Source organism: Sarcophilus harrisii, chromosome 2 (genome assembly GCF_902635505.1).
Source record: "Sarcophilus harrisii chromosome 2, mSarHar1.11, whole genome shotgun sequence".
Lineage (NCBI taxonomy): Eukaryota > Metazoa > Chordata > Mammalia > Dasyuromorphia > Dasyuridae > Sarcophilus > Sarcophilus harrisii.
The window spans coordinates 46,445,805-46,468,944 of NC_045427.1; the positions used below are offsets into that span (position 1 = coordinate 46,445,805).

A 23,140-nucleotide genomic window follows, 5' to 3' on the forward strand; every position below is an offset into this window, starting at 1 on the left:
AACACAAAGCTTTTTAAACAAAAGAACTAGGCAGCAATCAACACAAGTCAACAACAACAACATACTGTGTTTTTAGCAAATTAGTCAACAGTTGATTCAATGCTATATATGTGGCATTTTTAGGTAATCAGGCAACACAATGATGTATACTGTGTTTTTAGTTTATAAACTATGAAATTAACAGAATTAAACTTCTGGAATGGAAGAAGTGAACTCTCTTTAAATGCAATCTTCCAATGATGAACTCTAGATTATGACAATGGTCTAACTATTAACTTGTCATAATCTTAACTAGTTTTACAACTGTATCTAGAAGACAAGAGGCAGGACTTTGTGGTTAAATGAAAAAGTGAAAAGGGAATTCTTATTGATTAGTTTGCATAAATCTACAAACAAGAGTTCAAGAGACTCTAACTTCAGTAAGGAACAGGAAATATCATTAGTATAAGCAACATTTGATTATATTAAGACTCAACATCTAAGACTTTAGGCACATGAAAAAAATATAGATTAAAAAACTGATGCAATTTGACCATATCTAGGATTAGAATTATAAAAGATAAAAGCAGGAATCCACAAGGGCTAAGATCCAGGCATTCACAACGGTCCAGAAAGAACAAATTAGGACTGTTTCTTGGTTTCCAGATTTAGTCCAAACCTCTGTAGCTCAGAATTTATAGGTCAAGGAAAGCAGTGAAAAGAAACAAATATGGAGTGACATAGAGAAAAACTAAAAGATCCAGAATGGGAAGCAAATGAGATAGAAATGGTTTAATAGCAAGAGAAATACTGCCTCCTAGACTTATTACAACTATTATAATGCTACTGCTACTGATTTATTATTCAGGAGAGTAGCAGCTAGAATTCCAGTGAAGATGTAAGGTTCACCACTGTCATATGATCCAAACCAAGAGAGTGAAACTTCTCCCAGAGTTACCAGGCCATATGCACCTTAGAAATGCTGTGACATATGGTACTATGGTGGCCACTAATTTCTCCATTCCTTTATTCTATCCTAGAAGCACAGAAAAACCACTGGTACAAGGAGCATCTCTCCACTCAATCATCAATATTATCACTACAGACACCCAGGGAAAAAGAAGTAGAGCAAGAATGTTTGATAGATGGCTTATTTCTCCTCTGGTGTCGTGGCAACACAAAGCTTAGGCTTCTGGGAGAATTACAATCAGAACCTTGGCTGGCAGGTCTGCCATCTTGCCATGGGTTACTTTCACTTAAAGCCCTAGTCTAATAGCTAGAACATATTATTAGTCCTGCTTTCATGAAAGTTCCATATCACATAAAGAAGAGAATAGAAAATCAAATAGAAAGAGCCCTCCTTGGTTTCAAAGTGATCATACCTGGGACACGAGTACCCTTCAGTGGGTTGGACAGTGCCATTCCAATCTCTGTCATTCCGTATCTCTCTAGCAAAGTGTGCCCCGTAAGATTCTTCCACCTCTGTAGGACGGGTACCGGTAGGGCAGCAGATCCTGACACCATTAATCTAAGGAATGAGAATCAAAGAAGAAAGGAAAAGTACTTAAATCCTAACAGATCTTGATACTCTACACTAAAAGAATATGTTCAACATTTTAAAGAAAGAATCAACAATTCCTTCCAAGTGCAACAAAAACACATGGGGGATTGTTAATTTGGACCTCACTATTTTAAAATTCATGATCAAGCTTGCAGGTTAGCCTGGAGTTCACCTTGTTGTGTGTTTGTATATGTGTGTGTGTGTGTGTGTGTGTTTAAAAGCTTTATTCTACAGATTATAAGAGTGTAAACAAGAAGGAAAGGGGCCTGTTTAGCCAGCTCATAAGAGCAAATTATTTTCAGGAGTACCCATTTGCATGTACTAATTACAAACGATTCCTCAAGCGTGCTAATTACAAACGATTCCTTAAATATACTAACTACAAATCATTCCTGATTCTCAATCTTAATTCTTTAAAGTAGGTCCAACAGAAACTCTACTAAAGAATGCTTATTTAGCTATTTGTCTTAGTGACTGCTGAAACTTGCAAGTAGTTAAGTACTGCATTTTCTTAAATAAAATCTATAATTCTGATTGGCTTTCTCCAACTAGTATAAATTAGTGAGGTTTTAGAGTATATTTCAGTATCACATTTATTTCTTTCCTTTCCTATGACCTGATTTCTATCTATGGTTATTCAGATTTCAATGGGCCCTGATACCTATTCCCCATTCACATCTCTAGCACAGGAAATGTGACATCTCCATCAATAGCCATACAATGCCAGTCTGTCACAAAAGAGAGCAAGTTCAGGTAAATGATAAGCAACAGGGAATGTCAGAAACAGGGACTCTATTTTCACTGAAAAATCTACACAAAATAAAGAGCAAAGAAATAGGAAAATAGGAACAAAATCTAATGGATTTCTTTTGGCCAGTTCCAAATTTAATTGGTAAAATGAGGGTCAAGTTAATCAATCTATTACCCTAGCCTTTCTAAGATCATCAATTAAGTTATATGAAATAGAATACAGATATGTATATAAATGTACTTAAAATTTAACTATGCTTAAGTTATGTCTTCCACGCTTCCAGAGGTTTAGATTTTCAAAAATCTTATTACTGCATTTAAAAAGACTCCGTTTTTTCTACCTCCTTACCCCAAATTTGCTCCACATCAAACACATAAAATTCCACATACAAGGCATTCCCTAAGCAGTAAACATAACATAAGGTTCCTATTAAACTACCTTGATCTGGAAGTGATATAAGGGGAGAGGGGAAAGGATAATTATAACAATATTTATAATAACAGTTGAATACAGTATCTCACTGGAGTCTTGTAAGAGCCCTGTGAGACAGGTGCTATTATTCCCATTTTAAGGATGAGAACCATTTGAGAGAGGCTCAGCGGGATGATGCCCAGTAGCATTTGTGCCCAGATGCCCAGAGACCACACTGTGGTCTTACAGATGATCAGGATTGAAGGCCTTCCCTGATTCAGCTGGTGGCCAGTGGATAGAGAACCGAACCTGGAGGCAGAAACTCAAGTTCCAGTCTGGCCTCAGACACTAACTAGTTGTATGACCCTGAGATGGTCACTTAACGTTTTTTTGCCTCAGTTACCTCAACAATAAAATGGGGAAAATAATAGCACCTGCCTCCCAGGATCAATGAAATAATATTTCTAATGCCTGGAACATACTTGGTACTTAATAAATGCTTATTCCCTTCCCTGTTCCATTACACCATACTGACTCTCATCATTGGTACAGCAATTTAAAATTGCCATAGTAGATAGAATGTTAGGCCAGAAGGGAGACAGAAAAGTTGAAGAGCAGAAAAAGAAAAGGAAAATATAGAAGCCAAGGTTGGATTCATGCAGAAACAAACTGAAACTAGGACCAGCAAATCAATTAAGTACATGGATGAAAAGGATAACAGCTAAAACAGATTTAGTACTAATGATGGGCCAAGAAAAGAAAGGATAGATAAACTAAGTTACCACTCTTTACTAATTCAATCAACTTCCTCATAACTTTCCAAGAAATTAAATTTTTTAAAAAAATTGTTTTTTTTAAGATTTTCAACTGGCAATACAGACGCACAAAACTCAAGAAGTTTTTCATGGGCAGAGTCTCATAATTAAGGCAGATTTCTTTGCTTACTTTTTGTCCTTGCTTACATTCATTTGCTTTTTAAACTGAAGAGTATCAGAAGGAGGGAACACAGTCAAAAGATTAGATTCAATCTTAGCCTGAGGGCATACTGGCTGGCATTTGATCAGTCAACCTTAGCTGAGTATGGTGATTTGTATCCTACCTTATGGACTAAAGGTCTGTTACCCTGCATGGTCTGGAAAGGGTTTTCTAGTCCCTATACCTTAGCAGATGGAAGATGGGATAGCCAGCATCTGATCATGAAAAGGCAAAACCCAGAAGATGCCAGTAAAAGAAGAAAAAGCTTGGCTACAATTAGGCCACTGAAGTAAGAGGCAGAAGAGACAACACATTCAGAAAAGAGATGTGACTTTTAGTAGAAAGTAGCAGCAAATAGCATAATGATATCATTATAAGGTAGCAGAAATCATAGAATAATGAAATTATCAGTTGTTTGGACCATGTATGAATTCCTTCATGAATACGACCCGGTCACAGGTATTGCCTACATATATGCCCTCCATGTATGTTACCTGGCCATTTGTGCTCTCTGAATGCATCTCCTTCAACTCGCAGACACTAGTGCCCTAACTGTAGGTGTCCTGCAGAGTTCTATCCTGGACCCTCTTTTCTTCTCCCTTTATACTACTTCATTTGGTGATCTCATTAGCTGCCATGGATTTAATCACCATCCTTTTTTCTCTGGTGACCTCCAGCCTCACATATCCAACTGCCTTTTAGACATCTCAAACCGAATCTCCAATAGACATCTTAAAACTCAACACATCAAAGATAGAACTTACCACGTTTTCCCTTAAACCCTCCCCTTCTCCTACCTTCCCTATTGCTGTAGAGGGCAAATCCATCCTGTCATTCCCTCACATTCACCACTTAGGGTTTCCTTGGACTCCTCACTATCTCTCACTTCCTCCCCCCACAACACACACACATCTAAGCTGTTACAAGGTCTGTCAACTTTCCCCTTATATGGTTTGATTAGATGTCTTTTGTTTTAAATTAATGTCTCTTGGCCAGCTGGTGAAAGTGATGCAGATACATACCCTTGACTCCTCTGACAATGCCCCCCTGGTGCAGGTCCTTATCACCTCATGGTTAGACTACTGTAATTACTGCTGGTGAGCAGCCTGTCCCAAGTCTCTCCACTCCAATCCATTCTACATTTGGCCAATTTTACTTACAGAATAGGTTTGATCATGTCATAAACTCCAGTCCTTTACAATCAAATACAAAATTCTTAGTTTGTCATTCAAAGCCCTTTATAGTCTAATTTCCTTTTATCTTTCTTATATCTTACAGTTTGCTATAATGATACTGACCTTATAGCTTTTCTGTGACCTCAGTTCTGAGAATTTTGTCTGGCTGTCCCCCAAGCTAGAATTCTCTCTCCATTTCTGCCTACTACTTTCCCTGGCTCTTTTCAAATCCTAGCTAAACTCCTGCCTTTTACAGGAAGTCTATCCCAACCCCCTTTAATTCTAATGACTTCCTTCTGTTAATTATTTACAATTTTGGGTGTGTTTATACATATATATATGTGTACATGTATGTGTACATATATGTATACACACACAAATATATAATTTGTTGACTTCTTGTCTCCTCTATTAGAATGTAAGCTCTGTGGGGTCACAGACTATCTTTTGCCTCTTTTTATATTCCAAGTTCTTTGCACAGTGCCTGACAACACAATAGGCATTAAATAAACGTTTATTGACTGACTAGTAATGCAGTAGTGGGAAAAGACATCCCATTTTTGCATGTAGGAATCTTTGTCTTTAAATTAATTTTCTATATGCTTTGATTAAATGTCTTTTGTTTTAAATTGATGTCTCTTGACCAGCTGATAAAAGTAAACACACTGGTGGGGGCTCATGAACTACAGTTTTTGAATGGCATGACTTTGAACCAAAGGGCAATTTTCTAAGTATTCCATATGTCATATTCAAGTTAAATGGGAAGTAAAGTCTCTTAACATAGAACAGAACTAATATTCTCAAGAACAAACCATAGCCTTAAAGAATCAGAATATTTAGAAATGGAAGGAACATAAAAATTATTTAAGAGATCATTTTATAGAAAAATAGGAAAACTGAGCCCTGGGCAAGCTGGGCAACTGCACTGAGGTCCTCCAATTACTTACTGATAGAGTAACTCAAACTCAAGCTTTCTGATCCCAGAGTTGATTCAGTTCATATTTGGGTTCTTCAGTTACCTGATTTTGTCTTTACAAACTGCACGTATAAAATCCTGGACATGAGGCTGGGTAAAATGTTTATCATAATAATCCATCAATTTGGAATAAATGGTAGGCACTGCCATGAAAACATTGATCCGTGGCTTTTCAGAACTTAGAAATTTTTCCCAAACCTAGCAAGAAAAGAAAGAAAATTATTTGAATAAAAAAGAAAACAGATGAATCACAGAGATCATTGCTCTCCATCTTTAAATCTTTCCTTAAGCATGAAAATCCTAATAAGCATATTCTAAAACATTATAGCTCATTTGAAAATAATCAAATAATCACCTCATCTATCACCAAAATGGGTCAGTGTATATACTAAACCAATAATTAGCATTTGACTCTGATGATTATGGAGAGTCAAAGGTTAGTCCATGTTGTTTGTAAGGAAAATACCAACAAAGCATATTAAATCAATCTTTTTTTTTTTTTTTTTAAAGAGCATTACAGAACTTTATTTAGATTAATACCATTACTGCTGTGACTAAAGAGACAAGAAATATGTGTTTGGCAGAAGCCAATCAAAATGAAATTATTGAAATACCTATATATTATAAAGCAGTTGCAAGTTATATACATAGAATGAAAAGTGGTAATTTGCTGAAAGGTATATGATATATGTACACACACACATACACATGCACTTTGGGAGACATGCACATGTGCCTATACAATAACACTGACATACATGTTAATGTACGTCTGTATATTCAAGCTTGGACTCGATATAACAAAATATTATAGATATGACTGAATATAGAAAGTCAGTGCTTTCCTGATAATCTAAAGCAGAATTTCCAAATGTTATCTCCTAATCTCCTAAGTTATTAAAGAAATTAGAAAGTATATCAACATTTTATGCTTTGTTTCTGGACAGTACAAGTAATTCTTTATCATCAAGGGGTTGACTAACTTCCCAGTTAACACTACTTCTGTCTCTCATTCCATAACTAATTTAAAATGAAGAATCCTCAAATGATTGCTTCAGAGTATCAAACCTTTCTTAGCACATGTTTTCTCCTAGTCTAATGGTTCCGGGACCACTGAATCAGATGAAGAAATTGTGGCTAAGATTGTCAATGTTGAGCAAACCAATAACAGAACCAGAAAGTTTAAGAACCAACAAGGGTTCCCTTGCTGGTGAATTCAAGAAAGTGTTCTTGACTATGCCTAAAGGACTATCAAACTGTGCATACCCTTTGATTCAGCAGTGTCTCTACTGGGGCTGTATCCCAAGAGATCATAAAAGATCACATGTACAAAAACATGGTGGCAGCCCTTTTTGTAGTGGCAAAGGAACTGATTGGTTGCTCATCAGTGGGGGAATGGCTAAATAAATTATGGTATATGGATATTATGGAATATAATTGTTCTATAAGAAATGATTAGCAGGATGATTCCAGAAAAGTCTGGAAAGACTTGATATGAACTGTACTTGATATGATTGAATGAATTGAATAAAACCAGGAGAACATTGTACATAAGAACAAGAAGACTATGTGATGATCAATTGTGATGGACTTGGCTCTTTTAAACAATGACATGATGCAAGGGAATTTCAATAGACTTGTGATGTTTCTACACCCAGAAAGAGAACTATGGAGACTGAATGTGGATCACAGCATGTTATTTTCACCTTTTGATGTGTTGTTGTTGTTTGTTTGCTTGTGTTTTTCTTTCTCGTTTTTTTCCCTCTTTTGATCTGATTTTTCTTGTGCAGCATGAAAAAATGTGTAAATACATTTAGAAGAATTGTACATTGTTTGGATATTGGATGACTTGCTGAATACAGGGGGGAAGTGGGGAAAGAGGAATTTGGAACACAAGGTTTTGCAAGGTGAATATTGAAAACTATCTTTGCACGTATTTTGAAAAGTAAAAAGCTATTTTTTTTTTAAAGAAAGAAAGAAACCCTTCTTGGTTCCTAAACTTTTTTAATTCTAGTATCAATTTTGTTCAATACTGACAATTTTATCCACAAGATATTATGGACGTTACTTAGCTGAGAGTTTACCCAGCATCATTACTTTGCCCTTAATAAACACATGATTGACCTTTCCTTTTAATTTCTTCTTTACACCCAACTAGTTCTTTCCCACCCCAAAGGACCACCACTTCTAGCTTTTTTGAGGGGGGGGATTGATTTTTTTTTTTACTTTTTTCTTTCCAATGCCCACCTCAGTCCACAGTGGACATCCCCTACCACCACCTTCACCCACTCTTAGATAGAGCAGAACATGAGGATATGGGGGGGAAAAGCCATAATGTAAATTTATCAAAGGTGAAGAAGAGATTCTCTTTCATGCTGTCACTGTTGGCCAATTATTCTACTACTTACCCCTCAATCCTGCTCCCTGGCTCAGTTTCATTACTTTCTACTTTAGTGAAGCCCCCACCTTCTCCCTGCTCTCCCTCACTTGCTTTGTCTTTCGTTTCACTGCCTGAGAACAATCAGCTCTCTTTTGAAATGTTGTCACCCTTAATACAGGAAGACACATTTAACAAAGGCACTTTTCCTGTAGGAGGGGGAGCTCTGAAATTTGGCTCCATTCCTCCCTCTACTCATCAAGGGATTGTTTCCTGCCATCAAGGTTTGGTAAAGAGGATGCAAAAAAGGCACAGGCTTAAATGGTACTATGGTTCATGCACTGAATTATGATAGGGAATATTTTTCCTCTAGATGCCTCCCATGCAGGGAGGAAAAGGAAAGGAAGGCATCAGCTATAGGATCAGCAGAAATCAGAAATGAGACCAATGAAAGTAATTGGTGGCTCCCACTCTGGATGACCTTTGATTCAGACCAGGGGACCTCCTCTAACCTGACCTGCTTCAGGGTAGCATGCTTTTCAGCAGGAAACACAAAAAGACAAAGATATAACTGAGAATAAAAAGCAAAGAGTGACTGGGATTTGATATTTGACCTACAAGCAGCAGAAGTCAGCTTTCCTCTGGAAAGATTTAATAAAGCAGATCAGTAATATAAAAAAAAATGTAGACAAAAGCTTTGTTTGCTTCTCTTCAATCAATTCATTTTCAGTAACTTCAAGGATCACGCGTAAATCAATAGGTAGAGATGAGAGGACCCACAGTTTATCCATTTAACTATGAGCTCTTCGAAAACAGGAGCTGTTTTCACCTTTTTTGGTATCCCTAATGTCTAACTTTTTTGAGGGGGGATTGATTTTTTTTTACCTTTTTCTTCCCAATGCCCACCTCAGTCCACAGTGGACATCCCCTACCACCACCTTCTCAGATAGAGATAGAGCAGAACATGAGGATATGGGGGGGAAAAGCCAAAATGTAAATATATCAAATGTGAAGAGGTTCTCCTTCATGCTGTCACTGTTGGCCAATTATTCTACTACTTTCCCCTCTATCCTGTTCCCTGGCTCAGTTTCATTACTTTCTACTTTAGTGAAGCTCCCACCTTCTTAATGAAAGTTAATTTGGCATTAAATAATCAATAATAATGACAACAACAATAGTAAGAACACTTCCGATATTTTAAAAGTGCCTTCCTAAACAATCCTGTTCAATAGGGAATGTAAGAAGTGTTACTATTGGAATTTTACAGATGAAGACAGAAAAGCTGCAAGAGATTAAATAATTGGCCTGCAATCTCACCATAAGTAACCATCAGAGCAAGGTTTTGAAGCCAGATAGCCGAACACCAAATTACATGTTCTTTCTACTATTCCCTGCTGCCACAACAATCCTTGTTGACAGAAACAAAGGAAAAAGATTAGGTCAAATCATAAGATGGCAAACATTTTTTAATCAGCCAATTTCAATAAACACTTATTAAATACCTACAATGTGCCAGGCTCTTTGCTAAGTTCAGAGCACACAAAAAGAGGCAAAAGTCAGTCCCTGCCCTCAAGGAGTTCACAATATAAAAAACATTCTTAGCTGGCAACAGACTCTAGAGCCAAATCATATGTTTTCCATTCATCTAGGGTATATTCAGAAATAGGTTTACAAAGTACTTTTAAGAAACTGCACCACAAGTTTTTAAATAATGTCTTGCTATTTTTAAAATATAATCGCCTAACAGAAACCAAAATTTCTTGTGACTTGGCATAAATTTTCTAATGACCACCAAGTAAGAAACATCTATGATGCTACCTTTCTCTTAAACAATTCACATATAACTTCAATTGCTTGAAAATATCTCTTCCAAAAGATCAAATTTCTGCAGTAAAAACATGTCCCCCATTTTGCAAACGAATCCCCTCCTTAGAGATTCCTTGTGAATTCTCTTTGAAAGAGCTGGAAGAGATTTCTTTTTGTCTCTCTCTCTTCTTAATGATTTCAAAGGCTCGTTTCCATTCTGGCTCCATGGAAATGTATTTTTTGGCACAGCTACACTCAAAGGCCATCTAGGGGCCATGATCTGCAAGAAAAGGGAGCACTCTCAAGGTTGAAATCACTAATCCTGGATATTTTTAAGCATAAAAATAGAACCCCAGCTTTTACTTCACCAGTACTAAAGAAATGGAATTTTAATTAATAACCATATTTCAAAGTATCTAGGGAAATAGTCATTTAACTAACGATGGATCAGGACTCCAAGTTCCAAAGGCTTAACAAAATACTAAGCTACCAACAGAATGACTACATCATATGGACAATCTGTGTCCTCCATCTGTACCCTCACAACATTCAAGAGAACACAAAAAAGACTCCTGAGCACAGGTTCCTCAGCGGACTCTCCTGTAGCAAATTTATGGAAGAATATAAATCAGTCAATCAATTAATAAACATTTTTAAGAATCTACTATCTATCAGGCTTTATGCTAAGTGCTAGAGATACCAAAAAAAGGGGGAGGGGGGGAAGACAGATCCTGCCATTAAGATGCTTACAAGATTCACAAACTACTATGAACAAACAAACTACAGATAGGATAAATTATAGATACTCAACAGAGGGAAAGCTCTAGTGTCAAGGGAGATCAGGAAAGGCTTCTTATAAGAAGTTAAGAGTCAAAGGAAAAACAGACAAGACAGGAGACAGAAACGCAAGAACAATTTCATTGGATTATAGAGTACATGGGCATTTATTTGGGAGTGGGTTAAGGTGTAAAGTGAAGGGGTGAAGATGTAATTTGGAATGCCAGAGGATTTAATATTTGATCTTCAAGGTGTGAGGGAATCACTAAAGTTTACTGAGTAGAGCAGAGTGTGTGTATGTTATGGTCAAACCTGCCCTATCACTGATAGCTGAGTGGATGGATGGGAAGTGACTTGTGTGTTACATAGGATGGGTAGGTTATGGTGTGCATCACTGGAAAGAATATTTAAACTGTTAACAGATGCACTGTGGGTACTATACTACAGTTCCACTGTACTACAATACAACAATACAACAGTAATTAAACTTAAAAACTTATTTTCTGACCAAGTCTTGCAAATGCAATAAAAGTCTGACCCAAAGATGAGCCTTGTTTCATGAGTGTTAGTCTTGCTTCTGACATTAGTTTAATATAAAAGATCCTACAGTATCTTTATGTTTTGCATTTCACAAGGAAGCGCATTAAACTTTGCTTTACATTATCTCCCATGTCTGCACATAAGACTGCTATAAGGCAGGCAAAGGGCAGATATCAAAGTTGAATAATTTTCCCAGGGTCATCTGGTGAGTCAGTCAGTAGAGGAACTGAGAATGAATTCAGGTCATCTGTCTCTGACTCAGGGCCCAATCCACTAGAAATTTTTTCCTCTCAATGAAATGCCTCCAATCCAAAGAAATCAAGGAGTGGAATTACCTGAGGCAATTAATTGATCCTGGACTTTGGATAATCTAATAAACTGCCAGATTTTGCTTTTCAGAGGAGGACATCACTAGTGGCTTTCCTTTGATTTAGAGCAACACAATTTATCTCTCCTGGTCTATTCTCCTGCTTGTCACTGTCAACTCATCAATCACAAGTGCAGAATATCGACAACCCATCATTCTGTTTTTATTATTTTGTTCTCTTTGGCTGGATAACATGCTGAAGCCCAGGGGCTCTAAAAACAGCTAAATGCAACAACAGATTTCTGGTCATCCAATAATACCGTGAAAGGGTTTTTATTTTTAGGTTTGGATTTTGTATTTAAGATACATCAATCACATGCAAGAGACTGTATGGACAATGAACACTGGAAGAACCAAGGTCTAACATGCTCTTGAACTCACCTGGAGACTTCAAGGGTTATTCTTGGTAAGTTATGGTTGTCAGTATAATATCAGGGAAAAAAAAAAAAAAAGCAAATCACTCCCACAGGTCCTCATATAAATGGCAGCATCCCCTTCTAAATCTAAATGCAGTTATTAACTAAAATCTCATTTCTCTGGGGAGGAATACATGTTCCCAGTTACTCTATACTTAACTGATACAATTACATAGTTGTAGGGATGACAGGTAATTAAAAAGCAAACAAACAACAATAACAACAACAAAAAGAAACACCCAAAAAACCCTAACCCTTCACCACATTTTAAAGTGGGAAAACCTAGTCCCTAGTTAGAGATGTCTAAAATTAGAAAATCTTAGTTGAATACATGCAAGGAGCTTCTTAAGCAACTATGAGAGTCAGTGAGTGTGGAAACCAGTTTTAGCACTTGTCTTAATGGCTTCCCAACAATTCACCATGGTACTTTCAGCCTCATTTGAGATACAGGATTTCTGGCAACTACGCTGCAAAATAGCATACTGGTCCATGACTGATTCAGAAGGACGCTCACTAATGAATCACCAACGTCGTGGCTCCTGGCAGTGTCTTTGTGTATTGCTTGGAAATCAAAATACTGATTCAGCCCACTTAGATCTGTTTACTTATTGCATTTAATGGATTATCATAAAAGATGATAAAAGTATAGGCATAAATAAGCCACAATGGTAAAAACAGGATTATTCTGCCAAGAAAAAAAAATTGAAAGGAATTTAGTCATGTTAAAAAATGATGGAGACAACAGTAAAAATTTATCAGTCTTGCTTTCATTCTGTTTTATAATATGAGAACAAGGGAATTTACAATGAAATTAATGGACAGAAAAATTTAGGCTGTGTTTGCAATTCACTGCTATAGGAGGTCATCGAGTAAATCATGGAGGGAAATTTTCACTTCTCTAAAAGGATAGATAACTTCATAACTATTAACAGTATCTAAAGTTAGGACTGGAAGAATTAGTATGATCAATCATCACAAATCTAGGGGTAAACCAACCACTGTCCTCTCAAGGTAGAGAAAAATGTTTCCTGAAAGTCCAATGACTTCCTTTAGGCATCAACACATCACTGACTATAACTTGGAAGAAGAATACAATTTTCCTTTGACCCAAGATCTAACAAAGCCCTTTGGTTTGGCTGAAAAGTAACTATGGCTTTCTAATGACTAGCTCTGTGCATGTTTTAGTGTAAGCTCCGTAAATTCATAATACATTTGTGCATTTGATTTAGCTCGGTTTATTTGTGCACTCACAGGATTACTAGAATCAACCTTATAGAGTTTCAACCCAAATACTCGTTCTGTGATTACCCTTATCATGTGTCTATCAAAAGTAGCTTTCAATAAAAATTGAGACACCACTGAACTGTTGGTGAAGGTGTTAATTAACTGATCCAACCATTCATTCTATAGGGTAATTTGGAACTATGCCCAAATGGCTCTAAAACTCTGCATACCCTCTGACCAAGCAGTACCACTATTAGATCTGTATCACAGAGATTTTTTAAAACGAGGGAAGGGGGGAAAAATAACTTACTCATACAAAAATATTTTTGGTAGCTCTTTTTGTGGTGGCAAAGAATTGGAAATTGAGAAGATGTCATCATTGGAGGAATAGCTGAACAAGTTGTATATGACTGTAATGGAATATTATCGTGCTATATGAAATAATGAGCAGGATGATTTGAGAAAAATCTGAAAAGATTTACATGAAATGAAACAAAATGAAGTGAGCAGCACCAGGAGAACACTGTATATAGTAACAGCAACATTGTGTATTGATCAAATGTAAATGATTTAGTTCTTTTCAGTAAGACAATGATTCAAATAATTCCAAAGGACTCATAATGAAAAATACTACCCATATCCAGAGAACGAATTGAATCTGAATCTGAATATAATCTGCTGATCTGAATCTGAATCCTGATCAAGATATATTATTTTTCACTTTATTTTTTTCATTTTGGGAGGAGACTGTCTTTTTTTCAATCATGACTAATATGAAAACGTGTGTGTGTGTTGTGTATGCGTTTTAACCTAGAGAGAGATCTCTACTGTACTGGGAGGATTTTCTGAGGAAGACGTATGAGAAAACATGAATGAGAAGGTGATGAGCCTGGGATGAGCAATTGGCACCAAACGCTGGGGTTTGGTAGCAATGTGAAAAATTCATAATGGCCTTTCTTTTTGTCAAAAGGCATTTTTATTTATGAAAGGTTTTAGGACAAATGAAGAGATAAAATATGTACCAGGAGTGGTAAACATAAAATAGATTTGGAAGAGCATCTAGTTAGCAAGAAAAGATTTTTTTTTTTTTTTAAACAATTAACAGTGGAAAAGATAAGTTCCCCAGTGGAGGTGACAACCAGGAAAAAGGGAATACATTATGAGGTAGGTGTCAGTCAGGTACACTGACTGACAAGCTAAATTCATAGGAGTTTAAGAGTTCATTACCTATAAGAAGTAGAAAGACATCATGAGTCAGAACATCATGGTGGACTAACCCAAAAGAGATTCAGCAAATGTAGACTATGAGAAGATTTATAAGGGAAATTTAAGCTTGAGGGTTTGCTTTCTGATTGGATACAATAAAGTGGAGTTACCAAAGACTTCCATGAGGGATGAACTGTAAGATTGAGCTGATTTCTATCAATGCCCTTCTCTATTTCTCAGGGAAATAATCTTACCTTATTTCAGGTTTTCTCTGCCAACCCCACTTAGTTACCCAGGACCTAATCGAAGACATGGATGAGCTGTGATCAATACTGAAGAAGGCAATATCCAAAATATTAAGATGGGAAATCTGCTAAAATATTAAACTATTATTATGGCAAGATAGGCCTGATTGAATCAGGGAATCATGAAGGGTCAACTTCACTTTCAAAGTAGGTGTTTCTCTAGTGGAAAGTCCTTTCCTTGACCTGACTACTTTTCAATATGAACATGATGCTAAAGTTAATTTTATTACCACCACACCTAAAATTTATGTGCTTTAAGAGGAACTTCGATGGACATTTATTAAGTACTAAAAAGCAAAATAAACAAACAAAAAAGCACTATATAAAAATGTGCTAAATAACAAACTCTTAAAATGAGAAGGTTGGCAAAAGGGTAATAAGAAACCAAAATGAGAGGATGGGAGAGAGGGAGAAATTTGAAGCTGATTTGAAAAAAGATCCATCTAACTCAAACAACAAATTTTTAAAAAATTCCAAATTCCACTTGCTTGGTTTCTACTCAGAGCACAGCACTTAAAGAAAAGACAAATACTTTTCTTTCAAATGGATTGCAGAGTCTGGTGTCAAAGACAAGTTCAGGAGAGGTCAAGAAAAATTCTGTAGACAGCCTAACCAATCGCGAGATCAAAATTACTGAGGGATTGGTGTGAGGAGGAAATGTGGCTGAAGTGAAAAATCACACTGAAAATGACAAATAGTAATGTTTCCCATTGAGTTTACATATAAAAGGCAGGAAAAAATAAAAACAAATTGGAAGGAAGCAATGATCCCATCAAAACTGGCTCCAGCCTGCAGAGAGGCAATCTAAAGGCATCTTCCACGCAACCAAGGAGATCAAATCAGCCAAATGATATTGGCAAAACAATTTCATTGCAAAAAATGAACTCTCCTGGTTTGTTCAAATGAAAATTAGTTTCAACTTTGCTGAAAATCACTAAGGAAGAAGATGTTGATCTTTGCCGAATAACCCACAGTAGGAATCCTACAAAAGCTAAGAAATGATGCCATGTAGCAACAGAGTTGAGGTAGAAGACTTACTTTTCATTGAGAATTCACTAGAAAGCAGGTAATGGTGTGTTTTGGGAGAAAGTTAGATAATAAGGTTCTCTGAATGCTGCGAAATCAGGGCTTAAGCTTTTTGTACTTGTGACCCCTTTTTACCCAAGAAATTTTTATGTGACCCCGGATAATAGGTATATAAAAAATAAACAAAATTTAGTGATAATAAATCATAATTTTGCAACCCCTACATTCAGTTTTCAGTCCCCTTAGGGGTCATAATGTTGAGGTGTAGACCACATGTTGAGGTCTACATTTGGGGTACCTAAATGAAATTAGGGTTTAGTTAAGGTCTAGTGGCAGGTTTGGGGTACAGGGAGTCAAACAGAGTTCCCCTTCAACCCCCTTGGATTCGGCGCAAGGATACGGCGGTATATGAGTTCTAGTAGCGGCGCGGATTCCCAATAAAAGCATTTATTGGCCCAGAGAGCTAGATTAATAAAAGAGGTTTATTACTGAGTTTAGTAGTAGGAGATGGGTGAAGGTAGAGATAAGGAGGGCACTGGACAGAGAGTCCAGTGGACAGAGGGTCCTCACATGGCGACCATGTTTGGAATCTCTGCAAAGAGGGGTTCCCAGTGTGGTCCTTTTAAGTCTGAGACTTAGCTCGAGGGGCTTTGGGGTGTAGTTGGCTCAGATCCGGGTGGGGCTGGGACAGGTCCGGATCTTCTATTGGAATTCAAAGGGACCAGGATTTGTGAGTCAAAGGGTAATTTACATTAGCTGGGGGGAGGGTGGGGGAGGGTTGGGAATCAAAGATTGGAATCTTTCCCGCATCAATAACCTACAGTTTAAGAAGCTTTGCTCAAAATAACTTCATGAGAAGATATTCTAGTAAGGCTTGGTGCTTTTATTTACCCCGAGTACTTAAATTATTTTTCATTCCTTAATTAATAAAAGAGAAACAATACCCTTTTCTTAAATGGCAGTTTCACTAAGAAGCAGCTAGATAGATGGTAGAGTGGATATGGCACTGGACCTGGAGTCAGGAAGACACAAGTTCAAATATTTACCAGTAGGTGATCCTGGAAAATTACTTAACCTCTATCTGCCTCAGTTTCCAACACCAATAATAATCCCAGAATAGTTGTAGGGATAAAATGAGATAATATGTCAAACAAGTTTTGTAAACTTTAAAGTACTATACAAATGATTTATATTATTGTTGTTATTCATACAGGCTAAGTTGTATCCTTAATCTCTTCAAGCTTTTCCTTTTCATTACTATCAAATGCTCATGTCACACCTCTGCTTGTCTCCACTACTATCTTCTGAACAAAGTTCCAGTCTTTTTTTCTTAGCATTTAAAGCTTTTTCACAAACTGGTGCTACTTTATCTCATGATTTCATACCTAAAACTTTCCCCTCACAATTTAATCTTGTAATTAAATCATCAGTGCTCTACAATGGTCTCTCTACATTCATTCAGTCATTCAGTCTCTCAAGATTTATTACTATGTGGCAGGCATTCTGCTAAACCCTGGGAATACAAAAAGAGGCAAGAGTCAGTCTTTTGTAAGCTCCTTAAGAAGCTTACAGTCTAATAGGGAAAACAACAAACAATATGTACAAACAAGCTATGTTCAGAATAAACAGGAAATAATTAACAGAGGGAAAGCGCTCCAAATAAGAGTGTTAGGAAAGGCTTCCTGTAGAAGATGTAGATTTTCATTGTAACTTAAAAGGAAGCCAGTGGGAATGGGAAGAGGAAGAGCATTTCAGGCATGGAGTAGAACCAGAGAAAATGCCCAGAGATTTCAGTCTGATGTTACTTTTATCTCAGTTAATTTTATCTCATTATTATTTCCCTCCTTGCACTTCATACTCTGATCCCAAATATGTCTAGCTCTTTCTTGCTCCTGTCTTTGTTCATGCAGTCCCCCATACTTAGAATATCATATCCCTCCATCTATCCTTGTAGAATTCCCCTCCTATAAAGCCCAACTCAAATGGTATCTTCTCCATGAACATGCTCAACAATTCTCCTCAATTCCCCCAATTAAACAGCACCTTTTTTAAGATCTTGATGTATGTAGCATTTATTTCCACACTTGCATGGATCCATCCACCCATCTGTGGAAAGGTGTTTTACCCTTATAGATCCATAAGCTTCAAAAGGGCAGGGCTTGTGTCTTTTCTAAACTTGAATCTTCTCCATCACAGGACAAAAAAAATTATTGAATATTTGTTGAAATGACCTACATTGAACAACAGCATGCTATTGTGGGAAGGACACTTGACTTTGGAGTCAGAGTAGCATAGGTTAAGCCCCAGTAATAGGACCTAACACAAGCCACCTAGTCCTTTTCTAAAAACTGAGAATTGGACTAGATCATTTCTCAGGTGCCTTCAAGCTCTAAATTTTATTAATTAGTATTAATAAAAATAAATTTACAAATTAAATAATTCCTGTGAAGTTAATTGAATTGAAAACTGGAAAGTCCTTTTCTCTCCTCCCCATGCCCTTTCTCTCTCTCCTGGATTTCAAAAGGTTTGCAGTTTTCAGAGAAACAATATTGTGTTAATAGGCCATGTAGGATCCCAGGGTTGTAGTCAACATGGCTGTAAGATGGAAATCAATTTTCAGAAAGTCACAAGATCTAGAGGACTCCCAGATATGCAGCAATTCTAGCATACTGCCCAACACTGACGAACACACAGAAGAGAATGGTACAATTTCAACATTGCCTTATTAAATTTATTTTTCTATTCACACGAGAACCAAGTCTCTATGCAGTGCTCAAAGAACTCTGCTCTCTCTTAAACGGTGGAAATCCCAGTGGTTAGCTCAACACAAGCTGTTCACAGCAATATATGAGACAGAAACAGTCTTTTTTTCAAAAGGAAATCAGGTCATCTGTAGCTTCATTCTCATGTCATTAGAACCTGAAACTGTTTGTGCTCCCCATGACTTGGGTTTTTATCATTTATTCATCAGTGTTACTTGATGGTCCCTCTGCATTCCAGGCTGAAGCTTTTAAACTCCTTACTATGCTTCAGGCATGCTGAAAGAAGCAAATGCTTTTTCCCTGGGACCTAGAAATATAAATGCACATGACAGGCTCTGGCTTTCATTTTTTATTTTATATCCACACATCAAAAGACATTACTTTGGAAAGGAAGCTAAGGGCTAAAGACAGATTTACAGAAAAGGAAAACTTTATCACTTGTTTGATTCAAAGTTTCCAAGAAATTATCAAACCCAATCCATACATCTATTACTTGCTGTCCTCCAAATTTTCTTTTCTGACTTTCAACCAAATCATCTTACAATCAGGTCACAGATAACTAACTCAATATTGCCTGGAAATAGTACCCAGTGTTCTTGTGGATAATAAATCCAGGGATTGAAATTCTTACTACTGGAAAGATAACAAATGCTTCTGAGGAAGGAACTGATTCTTCACTCAACAAAACTCTGGCAAATATGAGAACCAATACATGATTTGGGCTTTCTTCTGGAACCCAAAATAAAAATTCAGTATTTAACCTTATGTCTCTTTATCCTACAACAGGATTCTTCACATGGTCAGAATGCCAACCAAGACCAAAAAACAAACAAACAAAAAAACCCAATCCTATAAAAATAAAACCAAACTTTAAATGAGGTTCAGATGAAAAGTAAATATACTAACCCATGATCCATGTGGATGGTACTGTGATTTAGCTTTGGAAATGGCACAAGATTTCAAAAAGAGCACCTAATTTTACATTCCAGTGCTATTACTTATGTGACTTTGGTTACTTCTGTGTTTTTGGGGGGGAAATAACTTTACTACGTAGAGTCTCAGTTTCCCTATCTATAAAATGAGGTCAGAGTAGATGACCTTCAAGTTCCCTTTTATCCCTAAACTCTATATTCCTATACTAGAAATAGTCATAAAGATTCCACTATGGAAAACCATTTGGTATTGGCTAAGAAATAGACTAGTTGATCAGTGGAATAGATTAGGTTCACAGAACAAAATAGTCAATAACTATAGCAATCTGGTGTTTGACAAACCCAAAGACCCCAGCTTTTGGGATAAGAATTCACTGTTTGACAAAAACTGCTGGGAAAATTGAAAATTAGTATGGCAGAAATTAGGCATTGAACCATACTTAACACTGTAGCTCAAGATAAAATCAAAATAGGTTCATGATCTAGACATAAAAAATGATATTATAAATAAATTAGAAGAACAAAGGATAGTTTACCTCTCAGATCTGTGGAGGAGGAAGGAATTTGTGACCAAAGAAGAACTGGAGATCATTACTGATTACAAAATAGGTAATTTTGATTATATTAAGTTCAAAAGTTTTTGTACAAACTAATGCAGACAAGATTAGAAGGGATGCAATAAATTAGGAAAACATTTTTATATTTAAAGGTTCTGATAAAGGCCTCATTTCTAAAATATATAGAGAAGTGATTCAAATTTATAAGAATTCAAGCCATTCTCCAATTGATAAATGATCAAAGGATATAAAGACAATTTTCAGATGAAGAAACTGAAACTATTTCTAGTCATATGAAAAGATGCTCTAAATCACTATTGATCAGAAAAATCCAAATTAAGACAACTCTAAGAAACTACTACACACTTCTCAGATTGGCTAAGATGACAGGAAAAAATAATGATGAATGTTGGAGAGAATGTGGGAAAACTGGCTCACTGATACGTTGTTGGTGAAACTGTGAATGGATCCAACCATTCTGGAGAGCAATTTGGAACTATGCTCAAAAGACTATTAAACTGTGCATAGTCTTTGATCCAGCAGTGTTTCTATAAGGCTTATATCCCAAAGGAGGGAAAGGGACCCACATGTGCAAAAATGTTTGTGGCAGCCCTTTTTGTAGTGGCGAGAATCTGGAAACTGAGTGGATGTCTATCAGTTGGAGCATGGCTAAATAAATGATGGTATATAAATGTTTGGGAATATTATTGTTCTGTAAGAAATGACCCCGCAGGATGATTTCAGAGAATTTGCATGAACTGATGCCAAGTGAAAGGAGCAGAACCAGAAGATCATTGTACATGGCAACAACAAGAAACGATGATCAATTCTGATGGACGTGGTTCTCTTCAACAATGAGAGGATTCAAACCAGTTCCAATTATTCAGTGATAAAGAGAACCATCTATACTTGGTTCACAAAATAGCATTTTCATGCTTTCTGTTGTTGTTTGCTTGCATTTTATTTTGTTTCTCTTTTTTTCTTGTGTGGCACGATAATTGTACATATGTATATATATATATATTGGATTTAACATATATTTCTACCATGTTTAACATATATTGGACTCTTTGCTATCTAGGGAAGGAGAGGGGAGAAGGAGGGGGAGGAATTGGAACACAGGGTTTTGTAAGGGCTAATGTTGAAGAACTGTCCATGCATATGTTTTGAAAAATAAAAAGCTTTAATAAAAAAAAAAAAAGATTTCAATATGGAAATAAAGCACATTTATTACCACCAAGATATAGACATTAGATAACTGCTTCAATATATTAGGTAGATCCTTGGTTTCCAAAGAAACAAATAGAAACAATTGGGGGAAATGGGAGCAAAATTTCTAAAATTTCACTTCAAAATAGCAAATACAAGAATTATGATAACAGCCAATTAGGACATGTGGAATAATGGGCAGAAGGCAGGAAGTGAAGCTTGAAAGACCTGAGTACAAATCTCAGCTCTGACACTCACTAGGCATGTGACCAGGGATGGTTATCTCCCTGATCTTTGGTAAAATGAGGGTAAGACTTCCAAAGTCCCTACTGTATAGGGCTCTTCTAAGGTTCAAATGATATATTGCACAGAAAGTACTTTGCAAGCTTTCAAGTGCTATGTAAATGCCAGTCAGTGCTATTATCAGGCATACTAAATGATATGAACCCTTAAAATTAACGAGAATCCTTTTGTACTCTGGCCCACATAGAAATCAGACAGGACTATAATTAGTAGCAAGGAAGGTAATCTCACATGCGCAGGCACACATACATACACACCCCACATACAGGGTGAAATTCCAGTTTTTCAGCTGCTGCAATCTCATGATCAACACTAAAAAAATCGACAGGATGTGTCCTACTCTCCCTCCCTCTCCTCCTCCCTATTTCTTCTCTTTCCTTCCCTTCTTCTCTTTTCCACCTTTCTCTCTGTCTCTATCCTTCTATCTCCATCCTTTCTCTCTGCTCTTCTCTCTCTTACTGTTTTCCTTCCTTCCCTTTTCCATTCCTTCTCCTTCTCTCTCCCTCTTTCTCCTCTGTCCTCTCCAAAACAAGGATGAGGCTTATAAACAGTAACAGGGTGAATAAGGAAAGCCTGCCCAGTCAAGATCTCTACTATAGGTGTTTAGTGAATACACATACCTTAGTTACTTCACAGTATAAACAGGTTCTGGAAAATTGTGTGCAAATCAAATTATATTTTTAAGTATGAAGACATATGGCTGTTTAAAGGAATCCTACAGGAAATCATTTTACAAAGCGAAGAGTAAATAAGTCCCACAAAACTTAACTTTTGTATAAATCCAGATGGCAGGTCTGGAACTGCTTCTTTGATACTTGGCTGAATCCATGACCTCAATAATATGGGATCCTTTCTTCTACCAGTACCTACTGCCAACCTTCAGAATCTTCTCATTCTGTAGGAGTCTTGTCTCCTATTTCTTTGGAAAATCCACTCACCTAGAAGTCTTTAATATTTTGTAGATATGCACAGGGATACTTAAGGAAGGTCCAAATGGAAGAGGAATACCTGATAGTGAAATTCACTAGAAACGCCTATTGATGGATGATACTGTGCTGTTGCATCAAGCCTTGAAATACTATGGAGCTTTCACAAGGAGATCCACGATTATTCCAAAGAAATCATCATACTGGAATAATGAATGAAAATGCATTTATTAAGCACTTACTATATGTGAATGCATAAATACTTATAAACACTTATTAAGCAATTACTGTATATGTTAAGCACTATGCTAAAAACTAGGGATACAAAGATAATCTCAGTCCGTATCCCAAAGAGATCATTAAAAAAAGGGGAAAGAACTCACATGTGCAAAAATGTTTGTCACAGCCTTTTCTATAGTTTCAAGGAACTGAAAAGTGAGTGGATGGATGCCCATCAGCTGAAGAATGGCTGAATAAGTTATGGTATATGAATATTATGGAATATTATTGTTCTATAAGAAACGATCAATATCTTGATTTCAGAAAGGCCTGGAGAGACATGAATTGATGACGAGTGAA

General features: G+C 36.6%; 1 protein-coding gene across 1 annotated transcript in view; it reads right to left on the reverse strand.

The window, feature by feature from the left end:
• Positions 1–23,140, reverse strand: part of ACSF3 (acyl-CoA synthetase family member 3) — a 226,399-nt gene that overhangs the window by 157,293 nt on the left and 45,966 nt on the right. The window contains exons 4-5 of the mRNA XM_012540377.3: positions 5,872–6,026; positions 1,362–1,507 (exon numbers count right to left, since the gene is read on the reverse strand). Coding sequence (XP_012395831.1) covers positions 1,362–1,507; positions 5,872–6,026 — 301 coding nt within the window. The remainder of the gene's footprint in view (positions 1–1,361; positions 1,508–5,871; positions 6,027–23,140) is intronic.